The sequence below is a fragment of the Pempheris klunzingeri genome, chromosome 15, assembly GCF_042242105.1.
Source record: "Pempheris klunzingeri isolate RE-2024b chromosome 15, fPemKlu1.hap1, whole genome shotgun sequence".
Lineage (NCBI taxonomy): Eukaryota > Metazoa > Chordata > Actinopteri > Acropomatiformes > Pempheridae > Pempheris > Pempheris klunzingeri.
In genome coordinates, this window is record NC_092026.1 from 4,388,773 (window position 1) to 4,400,956 (window position 12,184).

Sequence of the window (12,184 nt, forward strand, 5' to 3'; positions counted from 1 at the left end):
TTGTGGATGAAATAGAGACTTAAAGATTACATGGAAAACAGAAAACACTTAACATTAAGCCTCCGTGCAGGGGGCCAAGTGTGTATCAAGGAGGGACGTGCATAGACACATGTCAATGTCAGTGAGTGTGAATTCCCAAATAAAGCAATTTTGCATGCAGGAAATCTGTGGTCTGCATTGCCTTGTCTGGAACACTGTCTGCTCTTCCTCTGACAAAAAATGAGGAGAGGGAAGCAGATCTGGTTACAAAAATAGGAAAATATAATCAAATGGAGCGGTCGCTGATGTGTTATGATGAGGCCGTGTCTTCAGTGGGTCCTCAACAGTGTAACGTTTTAGTAATACATAATAAGAGTGTCTGGCCCTGAGTGGTGTACGATGAGGTGATTGTCACGAAGGTGGCTGTTTTTTAACCTGGCTAAATCACCATGGTAACTTCTGTTGCACACCCAAGCAAAGTCCAAAGCTTAGGATGTAAATCGACTGTAAAAAGCAGCTTTTACTAATTCTTTTTTGATTATATTTTCTACGAGCAACATAGATTCTCAGTTCATGGGAAAACATTATATATGTGTGACCAGTGTAAGGTTGGTTTAACCATGTCAGACAGTGATTTTAACCCACATAACAGGAGATAGCAGGGACAATGTTATGAACAGTTATTTTTTATTAAATACAGAGAAATTATGTTGACAATAAAAAACATGATCTTCAGCCCTCTCATCTCCACAAATAGCAACTTGCAAACAAACTTGTTGAACTCCACCTGCCTCATAGATAGTCTGGACATGGCATCAGCATTAACATCCTGTTGTGTCTTCTCTGATGCCGATGATGTGCAGTTGATGAAAGGAAACTTCCGCTGACAACGACTTAGTGAATAAAATAGGTTTATTGCAACAAGGGCAGTTGTCTAACAGGCACCATGGAAGCCTGGGAAGACGTTCAGCCAATTGTAGGAACAGACAGCGTAACCCCCAGCCGAATCTGCTGCCTCTGTCCCCTGTCTTCTCCTCAGCCCATTCTCTGGTCATCTTTTATACTTCTTCTTGACTACCTAGCTCAACAGCTGATGTCTGGAAAACACAGTCTTCTACCACCAATTCTCTAACTTGGAGAGACTTCTGTTGGAAGAACCTGATTCGATTTTTTATAACTCCCAAGCAGAAGACTAAACAAACTGGTTCTCAGTCAACTTGCTGGAGGGAATGTGGAGAAAAGATGGCGGATCATGCCCATGTTTTGTGGACTTGTCCCTCTATCCAGACCTTCTGGAAGGACGTAGGAACAATAATTTCAAATATACTGGGTTTTAGTTTCAGCTCAACCTTTACATTTCTTTACTTTGGTCATATTCCTGATGGACTGAGTAAAAATGACATTTACCTGTTAAAGATTTTGCTGGCTGCAAGTAAAAAGGCCATTACAAAATGCTGGCTCCAAAAATACTTTCCTACTGCTGGCCTTTTTGTTAATATGGTTAAACATCTACATCTCTTAGAACAGATGACCCACTCCATACGACTCCAAAAAGAACTGGGAAAAAAACGGTGGGAAAAATGGTGTGTTTATTTAGCCAATGAGACGGATATTTAACTTTACTGTGTGTGACAGCACATCGTAAAGATGCTAAACTTGCCTTGACTCACTCTCATCCCATGACCTCATATGTTCGTTCTGTATTGTGTTTGTTTACTTTTGCCAATGTAAAAATTCTCATAAATAAAAAGTTTAAAAAAAAAAAAAAAAAAGAAAGGTACAGGAATGTACCAAAATACTTACAACCATTTGTACCCAAATAAGGAGGTATAATCAATCACTCCTGTCGAGTTCATCCTTCATTTAGATAGACAGACACCAACAGGCACAGCCATAAACACCAAATGGTCATAAATAACACTCCTTAGATGCACCCACCAGATACCTCACCCCCACCTCAGTGATATCAAGGTGACTTAAAGGGTTGTTACCTGTCCACACTATACAATCACTACCTGTAAGGTAATCATGACAACCTTTCAGTCAAAGACATATTAGTTTCATCAAACTATAATTGATAGTTGATATTTACCCCTTACTTTGGCAACACTGGTTCTGAGGCTTGTGATCTTAATCAAATAAAGCACACTGGTAATATCAAAGGGCTGTTTCGATCCGTCGGGAACTTTTTGATCTGGGTTCCCTAATGAAGTTCATACACCACAGTATCCATTGCTCTTAACAGGGGGAAATCTAAACCGAGATCCAGGTGGTCTTTTTGCGAGTAAATTACGTAGAATGTTGACACAGATGTAGGATTTTTAAAATAAGGTCACGAGGGTCTTATCAACGTTGAACTTTGACAGTTTACGAAAGCACAAGTCTGTGCTGGCCAAATTGTTGGCGTTAAATTTAATCTTAGTGTCAATCAAACCACCAAGGCACTTCAGCGTCTCCGTAACTTCTCCCATGGCTCCCCTGATTGCAGGGGTCTAAGGGGCAGAGGGCTCGCTCCTGAAAACAATACGCACGTCTTTGCCACATTTGCCTTTCGCACTAGTGTACAAAATTATCCACAACAGGACCATGATCATCGGCGTGGAGGTGAGGAGTTATGTGCATATTCAAGACTGTAGAGGAGCGGTGCAGGGTCCCACCCATGAGGAGGCCCTGTAGATGATGGAATCTCCTCCAACAAGCAACCATTAAGCTCACTATGTCAAAATCAAGGTCAAAGCTTTTTTTAAGAGCTTGCCAACTAAAATGTGAGGTTGAATTGTATTAAAAGCAGATGAAAAATCAACAAATAAAATCTTACCATGTGTTTTACTACCTCTAAAGTGTTTGAACAAAAGGTTTAGCAGATGGCAGTCAAGGATATTCTCTGTCTGTTAGTTTTTCAAAACACTTCTAACCAAGGAGGTCAGGGCATCTAGCATGAAGTCATTAAGCACTTTAGGCTGATTATGTTTGGCCACGGGAATGTAGACTTTTCAGCACCCTCTGATGATTGGGAGATAACTGGGAAATGTAATGAAAACAAGGATCTAGTTGCTCTGCGCAGGAGATAAGCAGGCTTCAACCTATATACCCCGGGGCTTTTCTTAGCTCTGGAGTGATTAAACGTATTGACCATAGCACATCCATCAAAAGAGGTAAGTCCACTGTCAGCTCAGTTTTCTGCTCTGTAATTGGGCGTGTCGAGCCTCAGGTGACGCTAACTGAACTCCAGTGCAAGGTGTTTGTCACGCCTGAAACCCTCTATGAGGAAATTACTCTAATTCTCATTTGAATTATCACCTCAGAAAAGAAGAGAGTTTATAATCTCAATCGCTACCTTCAAGTCTCTCTCAATATAGCATGATGTTCATTTCTCTGATTATGGTTTCATCAAGATTAAAACAGATGATAAAGCTGGGTGTGCTTTAGGCCAGAGCTGCTTTGTAGCTAACCAATCAGACGCCGAGGTCTTGACTGAAAGAAACATCACTTCTGTTTCCAAAACCAAGATGGTGACACACAAAATGCCAAACTCAAGGCTTCAAAATGGGAGTCCATGCATCCACGTTTTGTTATTCAGTCTATGGTATAAGTTTTACAGTCCATTATAAATATGTGGGCGCAGACACTCTGACAACAGTCCAACATCTTTGGTGGCCAAATCTCTGTCCGAGAGTCACGTCTCCAAGACCCATGTCTCAGCAGGACAGAATATTAACCTTACTTCTCCCACACTGATCTCTCAGGCCATTCATTCGTTACATACCGTCGGTGTGTGAAAATAAGCAGTCCCAAAAAGCAAACACAGCCAGACGTGACCTCCAACAATATATACACGTAGCCTAACCACCCCTTAGCACCTAACGGGGTGAACTAAATCATCTCCACACACACAAACCAACACACACACACATTTGCCTGATTGATGTTCTGGCTCAGCTTACTTCAGTTTCATACTTTGTGCAGGACTGACTACCATGGCTACCTGGAACTGCAGGCCGATAAATCGTCTGTTGTACATATAAAAATATTAATATAACATGAGATGGAGTATAACATCCATCACACAGCCGGGCCGGCCCGGTTCTCTCTCTCTGCTAGCTCCATTTAGTTCCCCCTACATGATGTCCAGCCAAGAAGTAACATTTTGTGTGATTTATAAACTGTACTTACACCGAGATATTTCGTGTTCTTTCTCTGGGTACAGCAAAAAAAAGAAGAACAACAGAAAGAGCAGTTGTTCTGTACGTCCAGACTGGTGTACCGTACTTGAGGGCAGGACAGCAAAGAATTTAAGGGCAGCTGTGGAATTTCTTGATGTCAAAGAGGAAGGGAAAATAACATGAATATTAGTCAGAGGCGGCATAATGCAGAAGTTACTGCCAAAGACCCAAAGAGGGACACATTTGCACAGGGAAACATTACTTTAACTGCAGCCAGGTTCGTTGAAGGTTGTTTCTGGCATCATGGCAGAGCTCAGTTTCAATGTGGATCATGGCTATCTGGAGGGTTTGGTTCGGGGAATGAAGGCTGGGATTCTGACCGACACTGACTATCATAATCTGGCCCAGTGTGACACACTCGATGGTAAGATTGCTGTGTTATTTTTGGACACATTTTAGTTTGGAAATTAAGCTATTCCAGAAATCTATAAATGTACCTGCAGCTGCCCCCTGGTTTAAATGTTTTTAAATTCCTATTTGGATTATTGTGGGTGTGGTGGCTGAATTGTTTAGATACAGGACTTTCACCCAAGACAATGGAGACTGAATCCTGTGTGAGACCAACGCTTAATTACATTAAAATACATGTATCAATTTTCAGTCCCACTTTGGTTAGATATAGGCACCAAACTACTTGGTTAGATTTAGCAAAAGCTCAAACTGTATTATTGTTTGGGTTACAATAATACATCAAATGCAGATATGAAAGGGTACATTAAAACACTGCTGTTGACTCTGTCAGCATCTGCGTTAAAATTTGTGTGCATGAGCACAGATGTGTCTAAAAATCAGCTGCACAGAGGTGCTGATTGGGATCATCTTATCTTTACCTGGATACTTTTTTATCAAGGACGTCATCTGTGTTTTCTTTCCAACAACCTTTGTGAGACAGACAGGAGGTCGAGTAGAGAGGTCAAACAGAAAGTTACCAGGATCATGGGTAGGTGGCGACAGGTGGTCAATCAAATCAACAAGCAAATGGATCAGTCAACTAAAGCTGGTGTGTTTGCAAACCTGTAGCTGCTATTGGGAAGGTATGAAGGTAAAACAAAAAAACATCAGTAGTGCTAATTAACTAAACTATAAACTACTGTACATGGCTGACAAGAGATATCTTATCATCTATTTTTGACACTGATAAACTCTCCCTGCAGCCTGTTTAACCAGTTGTTTGTTGCCGTCGGCCTCATATAGCAGTGATGTGTTCATCAGCTGATGTCCATGAATGGACATGTCAGAAGAAATCACTGTTGCTGGCAGTGTGAACATTCACAGTGCTGACAGCTAACACTGATGTGTCATTAAAGGGGCATGATGCATACAGATGGAGAGGGAGACGATGAGAGGGGAGCTCAGGCCATCATGGGAAATCCCCCAGCAGTCTAAGTCTATAGCAGCATAAGCAGGGGCTGATCCAAGGCCTGAGCCAGCCCAAACTATAAGCTTTATCAAACTGGAAAGTTTTAAACTTTCTCTTACATGTAGAGAGGGTGTCGCCTCCCTACTTTTGAAGACTTTAGGAAAAAGGCCTGGATTCTTGGAGCGCAGCACTCTAGATGGGAAATAGGGTAGTATGAGCTCTTTAAGATGTGCTTGTGTCTGACTATAAAGAACTTCATAGGTGAGAAGAAGGATTTTAAATTCGTGAGCCAGTGCAGAGAAGATGATATGGGAGAAATATGAGATTGTCTCCTAGTTCAGCGGGATTTTAGACCAGCTGGAGAGTCTTTAGAAATTGGCCGGGGCAGCCTGATAGTAAGGCATTTCAATTATTCAAGCTAGAATATATAATAATAATAATATATGCATGGAGTAGTTTTTCTGCATCATTCTGAGAAAAGATGTTCCTGATTTCTGCAACGTTACACTGGTGGAAAAAGACAGTCCGTTGTCCATCTGGTTTCTTCTGGCTTTACTGATAAGTATTATTGGGTGTTGTCAGTGGAAATTTATGGAGTGTTTCTGAATGATATTACCAGAGGAAGCATATATAAGGTGAATGATATTGGTCCAAGTACAGAACCTTGTTGAACTCTGTGTGTCCAAAATGAATCTGCTGGCAGCTGTTTCAAGGAGCTTTTCTACCTTCTCCTGTACTTTTCTCTCTCGTCTCTCTGTCATGACTGTTCGCTCAGCACATTCACATTTTGTGCCTAAACGAGCCGTATTATTTCTCATCAAGTGATCAAACGGAGACTTGACATTGGACAACAGCAACGTCACACACATATTACCCTGCAGTCATTATTTCATATATGTACATGATAAAAATGCCAAAGAAAATGGTTTTTATAGTTTATTTAGTTTATACAGGCTAGTTCACAAAAAAAGAAATGGACAGGTTTGTTTCTTTGAGGGCAGATATAACAACTGGCAAATGGAACCACTTAAAACATTATGTGAGTTGTTTGAACATGGACATAGTTCACAACTGGTTATTTGAATGGCTTGCTCGGGTCTGATTACCCTTCTAAACCAAAACACCGGCACAGGGCCCGCTCGCTGCAACGGCCCACAGGGCTCAGTGCAATCACACTTCCTGCACAGCTAACCTGGTCTCACAAAACAGGCTGTTCTGTTTATCAAAATTATGGAATTATGATAGTAATTTTAAGAATGTTTATCAAAATCAACTCCATGTGTGCTCATAGTCTTCGTCAGCTGCACGTTTAACAAGTTGGTCAAAAGCCAGATAGAACTATGTGGAAATTGTTATTACATATATCATGATTCACCTCTTCCCCAATATGAAGTGGCAGGGAAAACCTGAAGTTAGCGAGCAGAGAAGCCTGTAGACAGCTCAGCCAAGTTAAAATGAACAAAACCTTCAGGCAATGGCTTTCCATTCCTCTCCCCAGACATGAAGCTGCACCTGCAGAGTACAGACTACGGTAAGCTCCTGTCCTCCCCTGAGGAGGACCTGACTGTGTCTCTGGTGGACAGCAAGCTGAAGGAAAACCTGGTGATTGAATTCAGCTGCCTTCGCTCCAACGCCTTGCCTCCACTATCTACCTTCCTTGACTATATAACGTACGCTACACACTACACACGTGCTAAATTCACAGAATGAGCAAATAACCACATTACTTCTTTCCCTGTAGTTACCTATTCGTTCAACATTTTGTCTCGTTTATTCTCAAAAAGAAACTGTGGTTTAGGTATATCAGTTTTCTTATTCTAGTATAATTACATTTAAAGAAAACAGCACTTACTCCCAGTTTCATAGTTCATTAAAACATATTTGTAGGGAAATGTGGCCTTAATAAGCAGGATGTAGAATAAAATATTATATTTTATATTATATCCGTTTACTCTGTTCTCTGTGTCTGGCCGTAGCTACAGCTACATGATTGATAATGTGGTGATGCTGATCACCGGGGTCCTGAAACACAGAGATGTGGCAGAGCTCCTCCCTCGGTGTCACCCACTGGGAGCTTTCGACCAAATGCCAGCAGTGGGCATCGCGCGTACCCCGACCGAGCTCTACTCAGCCATCCTGGTGGACACACCGCTGGGTATGTTCACTAAATCTGTGTTTTAGTCCCAAAGATGAAACACATTAGTGGATTTTTAAGGGTGGTAAGAACGCTTTCAATGTATGGAGGCCTGTTTCTGCTTGGAAAGGGGGAAAAACAAGTTAGACATAATGAAAATAATAAATACTCAAGAGCAGCAGTGATGGAAGAAGTATTCAGATCCTTTGCATAAGAAAAAGTACTAATTCTACACTTTGGAAATTCTCCACTATAAGTAAAGTTCCTGCATTCAGAACTGATCAAACTGATCAAACTGATGGCCACTGTGATGATGTGTCATAGCTCAGTTCTTCAAGGATGCTGTGTCTGAGTCCAACCTGGATGAGATGGAAGCTGAGATCCTCAGGAACAAACTCTATAAGGTGACCAGAAAATCACATGACTGACGTGACGACGCCTGTGTCTGAGTGTGACACTGAAGCTGCCATCTTTGGTTGAGGTCGGGGTTTTAACAGATGTTACGTAAAAACACACTTCTGATCTTTTTTTTTTAAAGGCATATTTAGAGTCGTTCCATTCCTTCTGCAAGAACATTGGTGGAGCCACAAAAGACACGATGTGTCCTGTCCTGGAGGTACGGTGACTATTTCCACTGCATGGGCTGGATTTGCTGAATATTTGTTGACTTTTTGCTCAAAATGCTGCGTGTGTGTGTGTGCTGCAGTTTGAGGCCGACAGACGGGCCTTCATCATCACTGTGAACTCCTTCGGGACAGATCTCAGCGGCGCAGACAGGAGTGCGCTGTATCCATCTTGTGGCAAACTTCACCCAGAGGGGCTGCGACTGCTGGCCAAGGCAGAGGACCACGAGCATGTCAAAGCTGTGGCCGAATGTTACCCAGTAAGTCAGACCTAATCTCTGAGGACTCCTTAGCAAGAGCTTCTGTGATGTTCTTGCAGTCTGACATGTAGTCAACATTAACCTAAACCTCCCTGCAGGAGTATAAAGCCATCTTTGAAGACCCTGAGCCGGGTTCAGATTTTAAGACTCTGGAGGACAGATTCTTTGAGCGAGAGGTAATATAACTTTAATGGTCTTCAGTAAGAGTGTAGTCACCCCATGGAGACATGTAACCTCATTTCTGTTAAATATAAAGGACCAAGCATCACAATCACTCAAAATCAATATTTGGTGGATGCTTCTACTCCACCATTCAATCAGAAAACTCACATTTGACTCATGTATCTTTATCTTATGTAAACGTGTCTTTCTGTCCAACTCTTTATCTTTTCTCAGGTGAAGCTGAACACACTTGCGTTCCTACAGCAGTTCCACTTTGGAGTATTTTACTCCTACATCAAGCTGAAGGAGCAGGAGAGTCGCAACATCGTCTGGATCTCTGAGTGTGTCACACAGAGACAGAAGTCCAAGATACACAACTACATACCCATCTTCCAGGGACCAAATTAACTGAGCAGTAAAGAGAAACATATATACATATATTTAACAAAGAAGTAATAAATACACTTTAACAAATTATAGTATTTGTTGATCTCTTTATGATCCAGCATTGCTTGTGAAGATTAGTTGGTGTGGTTGCACTAAAGTCAGTTGCAAATATTTTCAGTGTTTTTTACAACAGACCACAAAAAATACAGAAATTAGGCCCCATGATTGGTAAGAAACTATTTGGTATAGTTAGTATGCTCACAGTCACATTACTGGCACAATGAAGGTATAATATGTAACTATACATCATGTGTAACTATACAATAAAGTACAACATTTATTACAAAACAAAAGTATAGAAGTAATGTAGCACAAACAGTGGTATAAAAGTGTAAAATTGTCCGTTTTAGCAGCTAACAGAGGTCATAGGTCACCCATCTCTTCTCTTCATTCGCCCGTCCTTCCCTCATACTTTCACTGAAACAAAAAGAAAAACAAGAAAATAAAATGTCAAATCAATTTTATTTGCCTGTGTAGATTTTACAGATGCCACACCATGACAGCACGGTGCCGTAGAACAGATAAGCTGGGCATCTCACTTGTTAAACAGTCCAACTTACAGCACTGGACAGGCACATGCAGAGGTATGTAGTTCCGCTGGCAGAGATGAACAAAAGCAGATGCTAATCTGCAGGGTGCTCTGGAGGAGCTCAGTTCACACACTGATAAAAACTGACCAGGATCGACCTGCCAACACAGACACACAGTTGTGAAGAGCAAGCTCAAGATCAATAAACAGTTCCATGTGTACCACAGTGAAAATGAGCCAGATTTACACATTTATTTTAGCTGGCAGACATCAAGGTCTGAATTCAATGTTCTTCATGTCACATACTATATTTCATGTCATGTCAGGCAGCAGTATAGCAGCTTTCTATTTCAGCTGAAAATATGTGTATTTATTTTGCAATATTTCTTTTTGGCAGGAGTAAGAAGTTATATCCGTGAGATTGTTGTAAATTGATTTATATGAAGTTAATCAGTGCATAAGAGCATGTTTTGTTTAACCACACGCGACCTTTTCTTATAATAACGAGCTGATGAGCTTATCTTGGCCATGACTTCATTGAAATATATTAAAGGTCGGGGCAGTCTGTTTTCACAGCGTCTCATATATTCATACTGTAAAATTAACCTTCTCAGACAGGTATGAAGCTCATTAATTCTGTTATATCCCTAAATCTAGAATAATGCAAGGTAAGAAATTGCTTGCAGACATGAGTGTTCTTTCTCCTCACCACCCTGAAACAGGAACTCAGCGGAGAATCTGGAGAAGAGAACAGAAAGTCGCAGCCCGCGGCACTTGCACTTGCTTTAAGGAGGTGCCCTGTTGCACCTGGCGGTTTAAGACACTCTGGTTTCATCTGCAGACACAGGCATATGATAAAACTGCAGGAGAGACTGTGCAAACATTACAGACACAAGGACGTGCTGCTTGCTTGTCCTACCTGCCAACTATATAAAAAACTGTCCAGGTTTTCAGCTTGAGATCCATCAGGCAAAGGAAAATCATTCCCTGCTTCGTTGTCATTGGTCCCAAACAGACCAATGGACGTGCCTGCGTAGATAAAAAACAATATTCATGTGTCAGAGTGTGACTCCTTTCTTAAAAGTGTGAAATTAGCTATAACAAATAAGTGGATTTGTTTCTCGCACGTCGTACTGAATCCCTAGTTTTCCTACCATGCGACCATCCATCAAGAGTGAAGCTGCACACCTCCAGCGATAGGTCACATGACACTGATGCTCCATTCTGATTGGACACGTGCACAATGTTTGACCCACTTCTGACAGCCACACCATTGTCACCGTGAAAGGTGTGCGTTAGAGCATTGTTGCAGTTTGCTTTCACCTGTGAGACAAACATGTTTTCAGACACGCTGAGAGAAGCCTGTCTCCACAACTCTCCACTTCTTAATTCATGACTTTGGCGCTAACTTGTGACCAGCATTAACACGTACCTGTCCATTGTGCTGAATGTTGATGGTGCTGTTATTCATTTCTACCAGGAGGAGGGTGTGCGAGTCTGAACTGCGCAGCAGCGTGAATGAAAGGTCAGAGCTGATGTCTTGGGTGAGGAGCAGCGGACAGGAGCCCGGGAGCTCATACAGATGACCGTCAAATGTCACAACAAACTGGTCTGCCACCAACAGAGCTTGGTCTAATGGAGAGAACCAGAATGAGAGAGAAGTCTTCCATTACAGTTGGATCATGCGTATATTGTCAAGCCAGTCTTACGTGTGAATGGGCTGTCCATGATCTTCCTTTTGAGGCGGTAAAGTTCAGCTATGGGCCTGACAGAGGCGAGGGTCTGCAGGGGCCTCAGGAGCCACTCCTCCAGTAGGATCTCCACCAGGCCAGCCTCGGCCACTCTGGACCACGGGAGCGAGGGCAGCGGCAGGGACGCAATCACTAAACACTCACTGGAAAAAGAAAGGACACTTGATTAAAATTTGGTGATTTGCAGGTCAAAACTGGCCTAAATTTGGTTTTGTAACTTTTGCAGGAGCATTTTTTTTACTTTACTTAGTTAAATATACGTAACCTCATATGCACCTTAATCTTTTGATCTTAGTTCCTACTGACTGGAGTGGGCATACTGTTACATAATGAAAAAATATGTCCCTTCTCTGACTACTTAACTAATTTAATGATTTTCATGGTTTCCTATGATGTTTCTTCCTGCTGGTCTCAGACGTGCGCAGTACCTTGGGTAGAATTTGTACACGGAGGCCAGACGTTTCCTGAATCCAGACAGAGCCATGGCTAACCTGGTCTCCACCCAATGGTAGGTATGCTGTCCTGCCTGGTTCACACAGAAGAGCAGCCATCAATGCACATTAATGAGCGTGTTTACATGCGTATTAGTATGCCGGTTTTAGTGTTATCCTGGTTTTGATCCTATTTGGGATATGGTGTTCACATGTAAGTAGAGATGCTTGGATTCTATCAGCAGCACCCCAGCTTGACTACAGGTTTGTCATGACACCTCCACA

General features: G+C 41.9%; 2 protein-coding genes across 2 annotated transcripts in view; one reads left to right on the forward strand and one right to left on the reverse strand.

Annotated features, from left to right (window-relative positions):
* The first annotated feature begins 4,436 nt into the window (after positions 1-4,436).
* Positions 4,437-9,149, forward strand: LOC139214097 (V-type proton ATPase subunit d 1-like). The gene is made up of 8 exons (XM_070844847.1): positions 4,437-4,566; positions 7,061-7,232; positions 7,539-7,717; positions 8,021-8,100; positions 8,235-8,312; positions 8,403-8,579; positions 8,678-8,755; positions 8,976-9,149. The coding sequence occupies exons 1-8, from the start codon at positions 4,446-4,448 to the stop codon at positions 9,147-9,149; spliced, it is 1,059 nt and encodes a 352-aa protein (XP_070700948.1). The 5' UTR covers positions 4,437-4,445.
* A 172-nt stretch (positions 9,150-9,321) lies between these two features.
* Positions 9,322-12,184, reverse strand: part of LOC139214099 (uncharacterized) — a 28,673-nt gene continuing 25,810 nt past the window's right edge. The window contains exons 59-66 of the mRNA XM_070844850.1: positions 11,897-11,994; positions 11,427-11,611; positions 11,150-11,349; positions 10,872-11,040; positions 10,637-10,746; positions 10,427-10,552; positions 9,749-9,875; positions 9,322-9,605 (exon numbers count right to left, since the gene is read on the reverse strand). Of these exons, the coding sequence (XP_070700951.1) occupies positions 9,595-9,605; positions 9,749-9,875; positions 10,427-10,552; positions 10,637-10,746; positions 10,872-11,040; positions 11,150-11,349; positions 11,427-11,611; positions 11,897-11,994 (1,026 nt within the window). The 3' untranslated portion in view covers positions 9,322-9,594. The remainder of the gene's footprint in view (positions 9,606-9,748; positions 9,876-10,426; positions 10,553-10,636; positions 10,747-10,871; positions 11,041-11,149; positions 11,350-11,426; positions 11,612-11,896; positions 11,995-12,184) is intronic.

Coding starts and splice junctions, on each gene's coding strand:
- LOC139214097 (XM_070844847.1), top strand. CDS start 4,446: ATGGCAGAGCTCAGTTTCAATGTGGATCATGGCTATCTGGAGGGTTTG. Junction 7,233..7,538: donor ACCTTCCTTGACTATATAAC/GTACGCTACACA, acceptor GTCTGGCCGTAG/CTACAGCTACATGATTGATA. Junction 8,313..8,402: donor CGATGTGTCCTGTCCTGGAG/GTACGGTGACTA, acceptor TGTGTGCTGCAG/TTTGAGGCCGACAGACGGGC.